The following is an 18660-nucleotide window of genomic DNA, read 5'->3' as shown; positions in this document are numbered from 1 at the left end:
TTAATAAGAAAAATATATTTTAAAAAATATATTGTATACAAAGAAATCACCTCGCTGAAGCTATTTCTACAAGTAAACTTTTAAGCATTTCGTCTAAAAAGTATTATAAAAAAAAAAAATGTTGATGAACAACAGAGCTCAGCTCAAAGGGTTAATGGGTCTTCTTGGTTGGCAACCACCCTGTCTGCGAGTTCGCTCTTTTTGCTCGTGCCAGTCGAACAACGAGGGAGTTACGGCTGCGGAAGAGCGAGAGGAAAGTTTGCCCCAGTCGTTGCACCCTCCTTCTCTCTCTCCGTCCCTTGTCGCGAGCCCTCTCGATCCGGGGAGCCTTGCTATCCCCGACGATACCATCCCCTTTGGTTCTCCAGGTCCCCTCCCGCCAGTGAATGTCGTCCCTCCGGGGCGTCAGTCTCCTCTTTCCCTCCCGTCCGTTCTACCCGGCGCGGCGTCCCGGTATTCCCGTATTCCCGTTTCGCCGCCCCCGAGTACGCGCTGCATCGCCGCCAAATCAATACCGGCAGACATCCTAACTCACTGGAGGTCAATGCCTCGTTCCTGCGAGCGCCGACGACCTCAACCTCCTACCTTCCCTACCCTACAACCTTCTTCCAGAAGCCAGACGAGGGCTCTTGGCCGCGTGGGGAGGCGACTTCCACCTCTGACGCGGTCTCTGTTGCCTCGATTGTACGAACGAGACGACGCGACGCAATGAGACTGTGCGGCGAGCAATGACAAATATCGACTGCGTCAGCCAAAATTTTTGCTACTTCTTTCAAACGATTGAGCTTTAAAAAAACATGAAAGAAAAAGAGAGTGGAGAGAAGCTTATGCGAGTTTGCAAAAATATAAATATTTAACACATTTGTTAAGTTTTTTAATTTTCTACTAAGTGTAAGAAACGTAAAGCTATATATGGAGCATGTATTAACTCGATTGAAAAAATAACTTGATAATTTTGATAATTTAATCGTAAAAAATAATACAAGTGGTTTTTTTTATTCTGAAAAAAACATATAATGACAACGTGATAGAAGTTGCGTCAATGGCAATTATTCTTTCAAGTGCAACGATGCGCGAGACTAAGACACAAGACAACAATATATTCAAAAGCTTTTTCTCGTAATGTCTTTGTGCTCGATAAATCCCGCCTTCATTTCTACAATGGAGAGTTACGTGGCTGCATCTAAAAGAGATGCAAAAAAAGATTGCTAAGAAATTGCGCAAGCGCGTTTGACTGTATCTGTCAATACTGAATTGAAAAATTTATATTAATACTTTGCTGTTTTAACAATTGAGTAAGCAATTGCAATGTGATTGGTATAAGTTTTTACACTTGTAACTCTTTTTAAGTGTAATTAATTATTCTCGCTGTCTGTAGAGAACAATTAGAGTACTTATATATAATTATATGTAACAATCTCGGTGTGTCGTGTATAGTTGAGAAAACATCTGACGCGCGGAGAGACGCGGTATTTGCTCTAGACCTAGAGGAGAAAACACTATGTCGCGAGAACGCTCGTAAAATTAGACGGTGCATTCAACTCTTCTGTATCCGTGCCAAGAACTGCTCGCACGCGACAGCCTTCCTTGCGACAGCGCTTGGCACTACGCTGCGGCAGCCGCGATGGCACCAATGCCCTTGTTCCAAAATGAAATCAGCTTCCGTCGTGGATGTAGCCAACGAATGTTTTTCCGCATTGACGACGTAAGTAATCTGTACGTAATTAATAACGTATATAAAAATAAAGCGAAGAAAATAATATTGAAATAATACAATCGAGTTTTTTTAACATTGTGTTCCTACATATTTACTTCTTGAAAAATTGTAATTTGCAAGACGCGATTTTAAGAATAATAGCTTGTAACACAGTCTGCACACAGTATGGCTCACAAATTTTGAAATAACACTGCATTTAACAATTCAAACAAATTTCATGTTTTGTTCGAACTGCATCGATTGTTCGTGATTTCTTGTGTTATTAACTTCTAACATTTGTTCTTGCGACGAGAAATCAAACGCAATAAAAAAGAGAACAATGACCAAAAAGACTAATGTGCAAAGATTGTTCTCTGTTGAACAAAAGCAGCAAAGTTAAACCGCGGTATTCAGCCAGGTCGTACACCCTTAGAAGAAACTTGTTGTTTAGCGTCTCTGGCGTAAATACATCACACTCCGACAGAATGCGCGGCTACAAAAATGCACGATAAAGTAGAGAACTCCTTGATATGAAATTCTCTGTAATTATACAACTAAACGTGAAACAATTCCTCTCGTAATCTCTTGCGTTAAATAAATAAACTTAGTAAATTACGGAATAATAACAACAACAAAAATAATAATAGAACGTACACAAGGTGATCCAATAATTTTTTATATATATTTGCGTATCCCCGATCGCTATAATTACCATGTTTATTTAATTCATATTTATATCTATAAACGTATTTTGTTTTTAATATCAATGAATTTATCTCTCAAGTGTTCTCCTAAAAAAGAGAAGAATTTGAGAACACTATTATTTTTTAAATGTATTTTTTTAATCTTATAATTATTCACAGAAAATCAGTTATTATTTTGGTATATAACGCAACAGTTAAACACTCTCGAAGAGAGTATTCAGAAATTGAGAGAATCACAGCGTGGTCGTAAAAAAAAAGATTTGTGGCAGAATCGCTAGACAAAAACACATAAAATCAACGACGTGAGATGCGTCGTCCTCCAGGGTGACGTTCCAGAAATAGCTCAGGACATCGTGCAGTCCAATCGTGGCTGCATTCGTTCATCAGTTCAAGGTTAAAAGCGCGTTGTCAACGCGTGGTGGCTGAGACTTCCATGGACCAAAATACATCCCCTCACTGATATATAAATACACGTTCGAAGGAAAATCGAAAAAAGACGCTGACGACGTATGTCGATAACCTTCCCTGAGACGCGACATCGTGATGGCTACGTACGCTAGAAACAAATACAGCCACGAAGCACTTTCCTCGCACCGCTCGCATATCAAGCGGAATAACTTTTTCTCTTCGTAACGTCTTCACTTCGCGATCTAAAAATCGGTTTAAAACTAATGCAAGTAAAATAAAAGAATTTATGTAGAATTAATAAATAACATAAAGTTGGAATGTGTTAAATAGAAAATCCATGAAACTTAAATTGTAGATATGCAATTATGAAATTTGACTCTGTGAACTTAGAAAAAAATTAGAAAAAAATCGGTGAGACAACTTCGATTGTGCACGTGTAATCGAAACACGAAGTTTTTATCATCACAGAGTGCAAGATGTAAATCAATAATCGAAGCACATGTATAGATATACAATATATATATATATTGCGTGCCTATAAAATAAATTAAGCAGTGATCGACGGTCGCGATTATCAAGGAGGTTATCCACAATAGATGCGTTGACCTTTACAATGGATACACCCCGTAGCGTGTCGATGACACTATGTTCTATAAAGATACCCTGTGAAGGAGGTAGGGCTCTTCTTTGTCTCGCTCTCGTCCGACAGTCGTTGAACTCAACTGTTGAGGACAACATACTTTGAACTATGTACGAATGTAAAATAACTGCAAAGTAACGCGAGTCCTTCAGATCCGGAAGGATATCGGCAGCGTGTAGAATTCTCTTCTTTCCGGCGCATTAAAGTTAACAAGCCTTCATTTATCCGCAATAAGCTTTAACTATATATTTTTCATCATTCCTGTTTGCGTGTGTGTCATATTACACACTAACTTTGATATAGGGGAGACTGAAGCAACAAGTTACATTACTTACTTAATAAACAATAATGTATTGGAAGAGGATGATGGAGGTAAAGGCAAATCTGTAAGATCGATAATGCGATAAAAATTGGCGAACACAGGCAGCGACATATTTTATTCTCGGTATCGGCACGAAGGTGCGATGCACCTACGTGCAGCCGGGTCAAGGTCGTATTCCTCGTGCGCCGGGCCGGCTGAGTCATTCGTGCAGAATCGTGCATGCACAGAGCCTGGGTGTGCGAGTGCATCGAACCTGAGATGACCGTTGCAGCTGCAAGCGCAGCGACGCTGGTAGCCCACTTCGGTTGTCCTCGGTGCACGTCGGTCATCTTCGGCTGCATTCCGCGTGCATCAACCCGAGAGACCGCCCTCGAGAAGCGCCGCCGAGTGCAATGTCCAATGTTGCGCGAAGACGCGCGTCGCGCACAAACAGCTGCGCAAGGGCGAGATGGAGAAAGCCAGGAGAAAGATTGGAAGAGAGGTCGAAGAAGAAGCGAAAGAGCGTGGCGGAGAAAGAGGATGCGGGCTCGGAGAAGGATTTGTCGATTATTCCGCGAAGAAGTATTTCTCGACGGTGACCAAGGGACCAAAGTGTAACAAATTCGTTGCAAATGAGATGTCTTTTGTATCGCGCGTTGATGGCTATTTTTGAAATGTTTCTGAAATGCCAGACTCCATAAATCCACCTATCTTATCTCGTCCACCGATTACACTTTCTACCCGACTAAAATTCCCTGTTATCTTCAAATATTTGGACGTTAAGATTGCTTACGTCCAGCAGGAAAGATTATAAAGAGACTCAACAACGAACATATTTGTGAACATTTTTTCTGTCTCTTGTATAAACGTCCTCTAAATTTATTACTCTAAATATCTTTAAAGATGTTCTAACGATAATCTAAAGATACGCAAGAAAAACTTTGAGTTTTCACACACAACGATTGGCGTCGCAGCATTTATGACAGATATTGTGAGTTGGTAAAACTCGTGACTCTGATGACCTTACCTAGAAACCTCGGATGCTAGTTCATAAGTTTGCTTATGTTTGAGAGACGCTGCGAAGGGCCGATGCACCAAGCAGGGTGAACGTTCTCCACACGCTAGCTCGCTCGGCTTTGTAGAGCGTGGCAACGCTCGCGCATATACGCATCCAGGCGCGTCGTGCGTACGTGCCTGTCAGCTTTCAGGGATGGCTAATGCTTCTCTGATCGAAATATATATGCATGTATCTCTTGATGTTAATTTTCAATCTTGAACTATAATCATTTGCGAGCTCGGGCATTCGCCCCATTATTCTTTCTCCTCTATTTTCTTATTCCAGTTAATCTTAACTAGAAGAAGAACCGTAAAACTCGAGAGAGAGAGAGAAAGAGAGAGAGAGAGAGAGAGAGAGAGAGAGAGAGAGAGATTGGAAAACCTGGAGTACTTGTTACTTCACAAAAATTTATACTGATTATATATTTTTTAAAGTTCTCATTTTATTTGTTTAAGTTAAAAAAACAACACAATTCTCTCTATATGTATATATCATTGTCAATATTAGAATTTTGACAGTTTGTTCGGGCTTTTTTGTGAACGAGATTGCTCTCATCCAATATGTATTAAAAAAAAATTATATTAATATTACGATTTTTCAACATTGAATGGAAAAGTACTTCTTCTGTTCATACGCATGTTTAATAACACGCATAAAGAACATTCGCAGAAGTTACTTAAAAACAAACACTTAGCCGTTGGAAAACAGATAATATTAATATGTGTGTGATGTATCTAAAATCATCAACGAAGAGAGAGATTAAACGTTGATCGGACAATTAAACTCGATACGTATGAATACAGACCAATGTCTAGTCGAACTGCTATTTGACCCGGCCCTGAATGTATTACGGCGAATGAAACGCCCAAGAGTGGACGTTGCATATGTGCAAAATGGGTGCAGTGCGGGACGGAGGAAGAGAAAAAGTCCGCGGCGCGCGGAATGAAAGAGAGGAAAGAGGAGAGCACGACGCGGCATCGGGGGCGGAGGGAGAGGAACTGCATGGGACACCGTGTGCAGCACGAGTGCTGCACGCGTTTCGCATGGCCACGGGGTTCACTGTCCCGAGCCAAGGCCGCAGGGGCACCGCCCCACTGAACCAATTGTGCCACTTTTATGCTCGTCGACTCATTTTCGTCGAGTTTTATTACTTGCAATGCGTGTGTGCCTTCTTTCCCGGGCACGTGCATTATGCGCGTACGTAGTAGATGACCGGCTACTAATCGCCGGGTGCAAAAGGTTGACACGCGTGTAGCACGTTGCGTGCTTTTCAAAAAAAAAAAAAAAACGCGACAAACGGCTTGTAACAAGAACAATTAGGTAAACGACCAATCGCAGAAGAGACGTAACAGATTTGAAGTATGTAACATACGTAGATCACATAAAAGATGTCTTCACTTTTAGTCAGAATAGATCGTGCAAATGCAACATATTTCAAAAAGAGAAATATAAAAAGTAAAAGTAATAAAAAAAAAAAAAACTCGTTAAGATTTAAAACTCTTGAACTCTACCGGAAGTCCCGGGATAATTTTTATTTGAACCATCGTAACTTTCCTAATCTCATTTCATAAAATGTTTTTTTCGCTTTTCGTCCACATATATATATATATATATATATATGTATATATAACAGCTACAATTACACACACATGTGAGTGTTCAGGTACTCCAAGGTAAGGGTCATGGAAAATTCACTGTGGGGTTCGAGGATTAAAGGTCTTATTGAGTTGGAGAGTTTATGTATTTAGTAGATCTAATTACCAACCATATTAGTCAAATTAACGCTGATTAACGTAACACATCAAGTCTGTCACGTCTCTCACGATTGGCTTTTTACTTGCTGTAATATATGTAATAAAATCGTAATTACTTCGTAATTAAAGATCACGAGAGAGGTTTTCATTAATAAAAGCTCTTTCACGAGAATGGATAAACATCCATGCATTACAAAAACTGCAATGTGTTAAAATTTTATTCTTTGCAAGTATCAAATGCCGTTTCGATCATAGCCGACTATCGAAAATGTGTCATAGGACTTCCAGTTATAATAGTAGTGCGCGCGCACGGATTTGCGAACCCCGGGAAATGCGTTTGGGTTTGCGAACCTCCAGACTGTGGGGAGGGGATTGACCCAGACACCCCCTCCAGCAGACGATTCTCCCTCCATCCCGGATAGCTGCTTCTAGAACCCTATACCGTAGTCAGTGGAATGAGGGTGCAAACCCCGTCTGCTTGATAAACCGTTGCACCGCTCAAGCACGATAAACGCGATATCGTTTATCCATACGTGAAAAAAAAAAATTTTTTTATTCCGTACTGTTTTTTCCACTCTTGTATCCTTGCATGAGAAATTGTAAGTTTTCCCAACTAGATATCGTGAAAGTAATTGGATCGGAGACGATCATAATTAAATTATTGAACTAACTATTGAACATGAATTTAGAGAAAAATATTTTTGACATAGTCAAACACAATGACTTTCATGTTAATAAAGACAACATATTGGTTTCAACAGCTGTGTATAAAATGACTCGTCACAAAAAATTTAAAGATCTGCGAGAAAAACAAACACTTTTGTTTTACTTTCCCATCAACTAAATAAACGTTTACGAGTGAACACAACGTTCGCATGTTGATCAACGATAGATATATGATGTCACGCGACCTGCAGATTAGTAATCGGAGTATAACATTATCGTGATATGTTCTAACACATCTCAAAATTGTTTTCTATACACTTTCTCTGTTAATTAAAATTAATAGGCTTTTGAGAGCGCGCAAGGTGATTGTTCGCGTTGGCACGAAAGTGATCAGTTTTGCGCGAGTTTTCCTTTCGTTCTCGTCGAGATTAATGATTGCTCCGAGCAAAGCAGAGCTATTTATCATAAACAGATATATTTATCGTGATACGTAAAAAAAAAAAAAAAAAAAAAAATTACTGAAATATGTGGTGGAAAAGCAGGCGCTTGTTATTCAACCGTGGTATAATAACGGAGTCAGAACTAAAATGAATTTTTCCTTAACGAAGAGAGCGTCTCGGAGAATTTAGTTTAATTTGCAAATTAAGCAAATTAGTTGACGAGACTGAGAATATACGAAGCGGTTATTACGAGTGGTGGGACCTTGTGCGCATAAACAATCGGTGCATTTCATTGTCATGGTTCGTATAAACGTTTGGTAAGCAGGGGTTGCGAACCCCAGGAAAGTAGCCAGCCAGACAGACAGACTAACATGAAAGGGGGTGACCCAGACACCCCCTCCACTGGTCTGTTTGCAAGCGACTCCACTACCGCATTGGTCTGTACAAGTGGTAGTGAAGTATTACGGAAGGGCAACGGTATAAAAAAATGATGCTGCGACGTCGAAGAGATGATGCCAAAACTAATGTTTTTACAATGGCGTTAATAAATCACAAATCAACACACACGCGCGATTACTTTTTTCTAACTCGAAATCAAATTTATAGTTAATCTTCAAAAATACACACACAACAAATCAAATAAAACAATAAAAAAATACAATACAAAATCTTTCGGTTTTGTACATGTTAATCGAATATGCTTATTGATAGAATTGACAGTGCATTATAGAGATTCTCTGATTTAATTATAAAAAAGTCAAAGTCATTTCTGAAAAATAAAAAAGAGATTTAAATCATGGATAACATAGTATCAAGTACTAATTCATTAAATAATATTAGAATAAATTATTGATTATTTTCTTCTAGCAGCAATAATAACTAATAAAAATCTTCGAGTAGATTTGCAAAGATGGCACGCCCTGATACTACATAGTAGTGAGGACAAATAAAGGACAGTAAGCAAGGAAGAGATGAGTAGAAGGGCGACATCTCTGTCTCTCTCGTTCTTCCTCTCGATGAGGAGAGAGGGTTAGGAAGGAAGGGCAGACGTACATCGAGCATGGCGAGGGCGGCGAGAGGACGAGGGATGGGGGTCAGGGTGGAAAGGGAAAAGCGGGAGGGACGGCCGTGGTGTTGCTGACCCGACGACCGCTGTAACCTTGCGTCCCGACGCCCCGCATCTAGATCAAACGACCCCCGTACACTACTACGAAGGTCTTTGAGTCCTAGACCAATAGATATTTCCGTACATCTCTACTCTCTAGCTCTAGGCTAAACTCATCACTCGCTAAGCTGAAAGCTAACACACACACACACACACATACACACAGAACATCGTCTTTGTTTTTTTATCATTTTAAATGATTTTAAATGAACGCACGATAAGTTTTATATTTTATATTATATGTGCCACACTGTTATATATTTTAAGTTATAATAATCTATTCTTTACTGAACATACATATGTATATAATGTACATATATACATACATGTATGTATATAAGTGTGCAAAAAACTTGATTTAAAAAGATTATTACAGAAAAAAATTTTTCAAATTTTAAAAACAAAAAACCTAAATGTTTAAAAAAAAATTTAACAAGTCTAAAACAAAATATATAAATGCGCAAAAATAATGTATATGTGTGTATAAATTTTATGTGTGCGCGCGTATGCACATATATAAATAATAAGGCACAGGAGCGCGATAATCCTGCCATCTTGTATCAAATACAGGTATGTGTAGGAAAACAAATGCATATATTTATCGACAGTTTATAGAAGACATCAAATTTTGAATTTTTTTACTTTTGATTATATAACACAGTTAAAGCGCGTTTGCTTTGCGTACTCACGTGTTTTAAGCGTAAATTTATCTTTCTTTTACATTTACGCATTAGTCAAATCAACTAATCAACCAGCGTGATTGGTCAATTCCGCGAGATCTGCGACTTGTTTTCCCACACTCTTTTGTTGATAACTTTATGCTGTAATAGACATTAACAGCGCCTTTGTTATCTAAGTGGCAGAAAAGTAAAACATAAAAGTGAGACAGCGATATAAAATAAAGAAAAAGATACAACAATAAATCACACATGGCTTGTGTGTCTGTTTATTTAAAAAAACCACCATCGTAACGCGTGCAAATAAAAAAAAACATTAGTGATAGCTATCTTAAGTTCTTATACTAAAAAGTAAGTCTTATTACATGTCAATAAATATTATACAATAAATTATGTTCGCTTTGCGAACAGAGAAGACCCGGAACGTTTCTGCTTATTAAAAAACAAAGAATTTTATAATATTTTATTGCCGTAATGCAATTTTTGTGCACATGTCGGCTACTGTGATTTATGTTGCATTGTTTAGAATAAACTATAATTGTCATTATATCACATAAATATTGTTACCTTTTTGTGATCTAAGTATAGAATCGAGAATCTAAACCTTGCGTCCACAATATACAAATATCGGTCCTAGTTCTACAGAAGATTTAGATGATTAATAATCAAGTGGCCGAATTGTTCAGAAGATTCGTCCGAACCTGCCGCTTCTTTAGATACTTCACGGTCATAACGTGCGAATATCCAGAAACGATGTGACTTTGCTACAACTAGCAATTCTAGAACTAAATCAATAAGAGAACGTCTTTTCTAGGGAGTTATGGATTTTTATCGACATCAAACATGATCGATAATGTGAGCGCTCTTCAATTACCATCTGACGTGTATTCAAGTATTTCCGTTACCGACCGCTAGTTTCGCCAGGTGGTCGTCCACCTCATCGCGTCACTTTTTGCACTTTCTTCTTATTGTTATGTACCTTTAGGACGCGCACGAAGCGGCGAAAGCCCGGAGCCGCCATTCTTACGTTACGTGGGAAAATAGTATTAAGCACGTGGCGTGAGTGCTTGTTGGAAAATTTGCTACAATTCGGCTGTTTGACGCATCGAGTATCTCATCAGAATTATCGGTAAGGCGTGCCATCACAATTCAGTCACAGTATGTAAATTATCAATAATACTCGTAAATTTTCACAACATTCCGGTATGGAGAATGTGCCGTGTGCTGTCTTGGCGGCTATGCGGTGCCCGTCTGTACCGTTTCTGGCCTGCGGGTTTAAGACGCGATGAAGTACAAAAATAAGATATAAATAACGAGGGACAGGCATAAATACGCGGTCGGCAGTGAGCGAAGATCGATACAAGCAGTATAAATGTTTAAGAATGTTGCACTGATGTTGAGTTTCTGAAGTTTTTTTTCTTCGCTAAATTGTAACGGTATTTATTACGTTACGATATTTCATACGCGATCGGGTCTCTTCTATACACTGTTCATTGTAGTAGAAAGTTATTCATCCGTTTGTCTCTCAATTAAATCAGTTTCCTGTCTACTTGTTGTAAGATTGTTTCGTAGTATCAATGTATATTGCTTGTTAGTTAGTTTTTTTTGTACTTAATATTTTATTTGTATATTTTTTATCTTGTCCCGGGGCTCTGTATATTCATGTTCTATTTATACATTGATCAATTAAATTAAACTCATTTGTACCGTAATAGTGTATTTTTGTTTTGTATTTTTTTACACATAACAAAAGTGTAATTTATATTTATTCTGCTCAGTGAATAATTTAGAGATGTGCTACAATACATCTATAGGCAAGTGTCTAAATATATTTATGTGTAAGTAAATAGCAAAATATTGTGTTTCCTATTATTTATTTATAAACTGTCTGTTTTGTGTGTACTTATGATATATATATATATATATATGATATATTTGTACTCGATAAAAAAATTATATATTCTGTAATTCTATAATTCTTGCATATTGGTAATTTTTAAGATTATTCAAGATTATCTCAAATGTTTTTTTGGTTAATTTTTTTGTGTCAATATAAAATATATTTTTAAGGTGATCTGGTTGTTTAAATCTGATTGTTTTCATTCATAAATAGATTTTTTGATCTCACTTGCTACTTAAACATGCATCTATATGCAAGAGAAAACTATAGTCTCAAAACAATATTCTCTGTTACACGCTATTCATTCATATATATACATATATATATATAAGCGTAAAAAATTAGAAATACATAAGTATTTTGATATCTGTTATGTTTTATATTTTTTTATTTACATAATGTTAAATCTCTGTGACATTATTTTATTAACTGTATAATCGAGGTAGATTCAACAGCTCAATTAATTACATCCAACAGCCTCTCTTTAAAAAACACAATTCTTTCAATTTCTTTAAATTAATTATGTAATTCAAAGTATAAGAATTAACTTGTTGTGTGGATTTAACTGCTTTATTAAAACTATATATTTTGTGTATATGCGAAACTAATAAAACTAAGTTGTCTCATATATAAATTACTTTTGATTTAATAGTGTTAAAAATAATTTACTCAATTCTTGTATTTTGTTCGTGTGATCAGACAAGAAAGAAGTCAAGATTTTTAATTCAAGTTTTTGTCAGCTCTTATTGACAAATCTCTAATTATAACTTACTAATCTCTAATTATATCTTAAGAAAATCGAATTAAAAATCTCTAATCATATCTTGCAATATCCATTTTTTTTCTGATGCATTTACTAAGCTTTATTCGCGACGATTAATCTTACGATCTTAGCGCGCTCGTTCAACATTCTGAGAGCAAATCAGTATGCATTGTTTGATTTGTAAAATGCCGCATTAATGTCGAAATTGCTAAAATTTAATGATTTGATAATGTGAATTTTAACTATTATATACATACTATAATTTTAACTATTATATACATACTATATATGTATATATGTATATCTCTTTGTATATACAATGCAATAACATTTTCAGCAAGCTTTTATAGCGACTGTTACCTACTTTTAACGATAAAAAATTAAACAGAAAAACGTTATTCTCTGTCTCAGCCCAGTTTCTCTAAATAGAATCGATCGAATTCTGCACTATTCGATTTGCACCAAACGAGTTATTGATATTTGTTTTCTTTTTCCTAGAATTTCTCTTTGCACTGTAATATAGTGTTGCCACTGCTTTCTCGCTGTGTATAACTAACGATCTCGCTTTTTCTAACAAATCGCTTAGACATGGTGCTTTTGCATGATTCTTTTATGTAGATGTTTGTAAATTTTTGTTTAATAAATAATGTGATTAAAATATAGTTGGCTTCAAGTAGTTCTCGGATACCTTGTATATTTTTTGTCTATAATCTGATAAGTCTGTGATACGAAGCAACGTTACATCACGCTTGGCGAAAGTGATAACTGTTTGGTTATTTAGAAACGGATCGTCTGTTATCGGTTAACTCACGTGCGCCAATAACAGAAAAGTTATTAAAAAGTAAAATAATGTTATGCAATTTTTTTCCCCATTCACGGAGCTTGCACATATGTAAGATATAAATTGTGGCAAATTTTTTAATAAAATAAATTCCACTTTAAGTAAATGATACAAGAAAAGTTACTAATTTTGCTCGCATCACTTTTGCGGCGTTCTATATATCACTGAAGATCACGCCTTGAAAATGCCACCTTACGTGGCCGCGCCTACGTAATCGGCAAGCGGTACCGGTCGGAACTGGTCCTTGATATAACTACATGTTGCAAATTTTGCAAACCGTATAGGCGTTTATTTTTTAAATGTCTTTTTACTTATCGTAAACTTAAAAGTACTTGTATTTATTAATTTTGGATGTATATTGCATGTATTTGGGAACTTTTGTGTATCTGTATAAAGTAGTACTTGTGCACATGTGTAATATTAATTAAAGACTGCGTGAATATAATTTTAATCTAAAATATTTTAGCAATATTCTAGTGTCTTAATTATTTTAGTTTACATATAAAACGCACATCGGCGTACACATACGTGTACATTATGCGTATATATTACTTGAATTATCTTATTTACATATTGTGCACAATGTTATTTCACTTTGAATATAATAAAGTCTCACTAATTTTCTTCTCAAACCTTCTATTGTATCTTCATTTTAACTGGAGCTTATTATTGTTTTGTTGCATATTTCATTTTATATTCTTCGATTTCACTGTCATACAAACATATGTGATAATAATAATAAAATGTGATATTAAGCGCAGTAATAAAATTCTGCGAGAACATTCCAACAATAAATATTACCAGTCTTATCAATGTTTAGTATGTTGCAAAATAAAAACAACGCAGTTAGAGAAAAACTTCTTTTCTAGTAAAAAAAACTTGTTTTTTAATGTTTATATTTCAAGCTGTTTATTAATTTTACTTACATGTTGCGTGAATAAAAGAATTTGACTTAAACTTTATTGGACTTTCTTGTCTTGCACGTTGTCTCGGTTTACGCACACTGTGTTTTGAATAATCGCTGATCGCAGATATTTATTTTACGTGAACAGCGTTGCGTACATAAACAAAAATTATGTGAAAAAAACCAAAAATTATATGGCAGTACACACACGTTCGTGTTAACATAATTATAATAAGATCTTGCTGGTAGAGGCTTCAAATTAATCATTTCTCAAAGCTGTTGGTATCTGATATGTGAAGTGTGAAGCATATTAATATTTATGGAAACTCATAAACACTTAAGAGTTCTGTTTTTTTTTTAGATAAAGTTGAATATAAAGTAAATAATAAAAGAGTATAAAAATTTATACTCTCTGTGTGTTTGTATAACTCTTAGAAGATTTCACACCGGAGAACATGTTGCGTCGCGCAACTACGATTAGTTGAAGTAAGAATATGAAATGCTATTTCATATTAAAATTACGTTCTGATTGATAGCGTATTGCTTGGTATTGCATAACAACGCACTTATAACATTATTACGATATAATGAATATCTGTGTCACATGAATGTCTGTATTTGTTGGCTTGTAATTGACACTTTCCTGTTTTTAATGTTACCAGAACTCTTAATATATTTCGAGTTTCAAAATCAAATATGCTAGCTTCACACACACGTTATATCTACCTCGATTTTCAGTATCAACTGCAGCTACAGTGGATCGTTCGCAGTATGAATTCTTCAATTCATCTACAGCAGTTAGTGAAGTGGACAATCCCAACGGTTGCCTTTGTCTTCGCCCTCTTTTGGTACAAACGTCGCCGGAGTGACAGAGGTGAAGCCCAATGGAATGACCCAGGAGGGATCACGGAAGAGACGGCTTATAAAAAAAACACAAAGGAAGCGGACACAAGTCTTTATGACTCCAGCGTTCAAGAAGACAATCAATCCTCAATCAACTGTTCCTGCACGAAACAGAAGAAAGAGTCGTCTCGCGTCCCAGGGAAGGTCAGCGAGAGCGTCTTAAACAAATCGTCGTCACAAAACTCGTCTTCCTGCGACAGTAGTCAAAACAACAACCGCACGAACTACTCTGAGATGATCGCTGAAAGTCAAATTGTGTCTTCCTTCGAATCTGACAATGTCAACATCAGTGTAACAAAGACGTTTCAAGACGCTGCCGGCGAAACGAAACAGCCTCTGCAATGCAAAACAGAATCATACGATCCAAATTATAATCAATCGGATCAATACGATTACAGTAAGAATAGCCAAAACATTAAGAAATATACCAATGATGCCATCAAAATTCAGGGACGAACGAATGAGAGAGATTCGGCCAATCACAGCCCAATTTCCGAAGTGTCTGGAGGTTCTAGTAGCCTTACAGATGAAAGTGAAGAAAGCATGGATAGCGGGAAAGGTATTTTACCAATTATCAGATAACAATAAATAAATAAATATATTTCATTACATATTATTTCATAATACATGAAGACCACAGAGGAAGTCACATTTTCGCAAGAGGAGGATATATTCGAAACATGTATTTCTGTGTTACACATTTTATAAAAATGTTTATATCTCTAAATCTGTCAAGAATTTTCCTTTCTCGCTTTGAATAATTAAAATACTCCATTTTAACTAACAAAACATCAAAAACAGACAATCGAAAAAAATTGACTTATCAAGTTCTTCTCCTGTGGTTTTCGTATAAGAATTGATTTTGTTGCTCTTGCGATTCGAAACTTATCGAGCACAATTTCCGGGTTAGAACCGTTTTTTTTTTTTTTCATATCGACATTTCAGTGAACACTTCAGTTTATTTTATCATGGTGAATAGTGCCTTGATGTTGAAATATTATTTCTTGAAAGCATTTTATATTGTAACAGACAACTTTTATTTGTTGTTTTCAGGGAGTATTGTTCCAGGAAGAAATAATAAACATAAAAAGGACAATACTGAATCCACTTACGATTTTGCCATACCGCAACATCTAGTGGGTAGATTGATCGGTCGTCATGGTACCTTTTTACAAAGCATCCGTACAAAAGCAGGCGTCGACATATATGTAAATGATCACCCTTGCAATGGCGATCATAAGATTTGCTCGATACAAGGCAGTGTTGAGGGAATCAACGTCGCGCTTAAAATCATAAGACAAAAGTTCCCGGAAAAGAAGTTTCCGCAGATGACATTAGTAAAGATCCCAACAACGTTTGAAATGAACGAGGCCGTGCACAACGTTGTTTATACACCCTGTATACCCTGTACCCTGTCCTTGACGGAACAAGTTTCTAATGATGTAATTATTTCTCATATCGTCAAACCAAGCTGGCTCTTCGTTCAGCTTCCAACTCATCCGACATATCCTCACTTGCAAAATCTAGAGAATCAAATGTTAGATCATTATAATAAAACTACAGAATTTCCATCTGTGGAAATAACCAGTAAGTAATAAAACTTTTCGTGTACCACTTTGTTGCGCGAGACATTATCGCGTCTCTTGATAATCGCTTATAGAGTTTACGCAAAATTAAGAAGCCTGTGTATTATTTTGTAGGAGGACACTACGTAGCTGTATTTTGGCACAAGAAATGGGTTAGAGGATTGATTGAGAAAATTGATACGTATGGAGAAAAAAACATAATACGATTAATTGATCACGGTGGTTATTGGAGTTTTAATAATTCAGAATATAAGCCGCTGACATTGTATTTCCTTCAAGCATTGCCTTTTCAAGCAATCGAAATATTTGTAGCGAATATCCAGCCAAAGAAAAGTAACTGTTTGATGATGTCACTTACAATGCTTTTTAAACACTACAAATTATACTTTTTTTATTTTATCGAGATTAGTGTTAAGCGTGTAACCACTTGGAAATTGTTTGTGTATTTTAGGTGAAACATGGTCACCAGACGCGTATGATTCGGCGTATGAAATTTGTCATCAGAATGGGGTTGCTGAAGCCCATGTTGTAGGTCGTATTGGCGATAATGTGTACACAAATATTTATTTTTACATTAAAGAATATGGGGTAAGTATCTAGGATATTGTTTCCACAAGTATGGTGTATAAATCTCTTTGGTTTAGATTGCATTTAAATTTAAATGTGTATGTTTTCAAGCATATTTCCTTCGCTGAGGAATTAATAGCGAAAGGACATGCAGAACATGTGGCGCTGGAGGACACGAAACCGGAATCATTTGAATCTATATGCACGTAAGATATATCAAGATCAGCGCGCGCGCGTGTTATTTACACGTTAGGAAATACAAGACTAAATAATTTAAGACAATGATAGAGTTTTGCATAACTCTAGAAATAGAGTCGTTCTATGTAAATATCGTCGATATAATTCTTTGATCAAGTTTAAATCTAATTATTTCGTCTTTTGACATTATTTACATTTGCCTGTCCATTATTGCGAAAAACTGTGAATATTTTGACATTATACATACTTCATATATAACAACTATATACATAAAAAAAGAGTATACATAAAAAAGAGTATTCACACAAAAGTATAATAATTATACTATATAGTACAATATATAACGCGTCTTATACAATAATGGATAAAAAAAAAAAAAAAATAATAATAACAGTTATGTTTCAATGTACGAAGATATCTATAAAAATCTTTTTTTATTGCGTTAAAATATTTCTAATATCCCCGTTAACGCTGCTACGGAAGAACGCATAAGAATAAACTCGTGGATTCAAACGAGTTCTGACAAGTACAAAGGATTTGATTTAATCCGATAACGTAAGACCTGTTTTTTTTTTTACAGCAACCCCTCCCGAAATTTATATCGCTATACTGTTGTCCCACTTTTATCAAAAAACTTTTCGAAATTTTTTGTATCGATATGTAACATTTTTCGAAAGATGAGTTTTTCAGATAGTTTTTTGTAAGCATCTAAAAAACCTCATTGCCCTACAACGTAATGTTCGTTGCAAGGAAAAAAAGACCTGCTTAACGTATTACAGTTTTGTATATAGTGTAAAAATACTCTCAACACAGTAGAATATTTATATACGTTCTCTCCCTCTTAGAAAATTATAAAAAAAATATGTTTGTTACAACACACATTAATCAGAATGTAACATTTTGCTGTAATATTTATCGCAGAAAAGACTCTCAAAAATGACTGCGTTTTAGTAGAAGTATGTCTAATTTAAATAAAAATTAGACGAATCGAGAAATTCAGTTCTACATGACTTATATCCATTGAATGAATGGAAACAATTCGGAAATTATTTCGTGCTCATTTTATACTAAAAATACCACAAAACACTATTGTTAAACGTTGCATTCATTGTCTCTAAAGTTTATATTTGTAAACCATCATTGTTTAGTTAACTTACCTTTCAAACATTATTTTTCAATGTTATGTATTTATAATCAAGCGTAACTTTACATCATCGGCATAAAATAATAATTTTATGCTTTACACTAATTATTTTCACAAAACGTGTGATATTTTTAAATATTTTTTTGGTATATATACATATAGACTAAGTTTTTGGATTACTCCATTACAAACGTAAATTATTGTAAATATTTTCATTGTTCGCTTAAAAAAAATATCAATAATTTTTGTTGCGCAACTTTGCTAATGCTAATTTCTTTTTTTATGCAACATGTCGATGTGGTATAGAAACAGGAAAATATTTGAACATGATTTCTATTTTGTGTAC

General features: G+C 35.6%; 1 protein-coding gene across 2 annotated transcripts in view; it reads left to right on the top strand.

Annotated features, from left to right (window-relative positions):
- Window positions 1-18378, top strand: part of LOC109855905 (KH domain-containing protein akap-1) — a 156290-nt gene extending 137912 nt beyond the window's left edge. The window contains exons 1-6 of one of the 2 annotated variants that reach the window (XM_020430609.1): window positions 10494-10637; window positions 14655-15378; window positions 15873-16406; window positions 16520-16738; window positions 16857-16993; window positions 17084-18378. In XM_020430609.1, coding sequence (XP_020286198.1) covers window positions 14688-15378; window positions 15873-16406; window positions 16520-16738; window positions 16857-16993; window positions 17084-17182 — 1680 coding nt within the window. In that variant the 5' untranslated portion in view covers window positions 10494-10637; window positions 14655-14687 and the 3' untranslated portion in view covers window positions 17183-18378. Of the gene's footprint in view, window positions 1-10493; window positions 10638-14654; window positions 15379-15872; window positions 16407-16519; window positions 16739-16856; window positions 16994-17083 lie in introns of those variants that run through there. The other variant, XM_020430611.1, reaches the window with a different exon arrangement.
- Window positions 18379-18660: the final 282 nt, after the last annotated feature.

The sequence above is a fragment of the Pseudomyrmex gracilis genome, unplaced genomic scaffold, assembly GCF_002006095.1.
Source record: "Pseudomyrmex gracilis isolate BER0280 unplaced genomic scaffold, ASM200609v1 scaffold_101, whole genome shotgun sequence".
Lineage (NCBI taxonomy): Eukaryota > Metazoa > Arthropoda > Insecta > Hymenoptera > Formicidae > Pseudomyrmex > Pseudomyrmex gracilis.
Note: the sequence above shows the minus strand (reverse complement) of the source record. Positions and strands in the feature narration are given on the sequence as shown.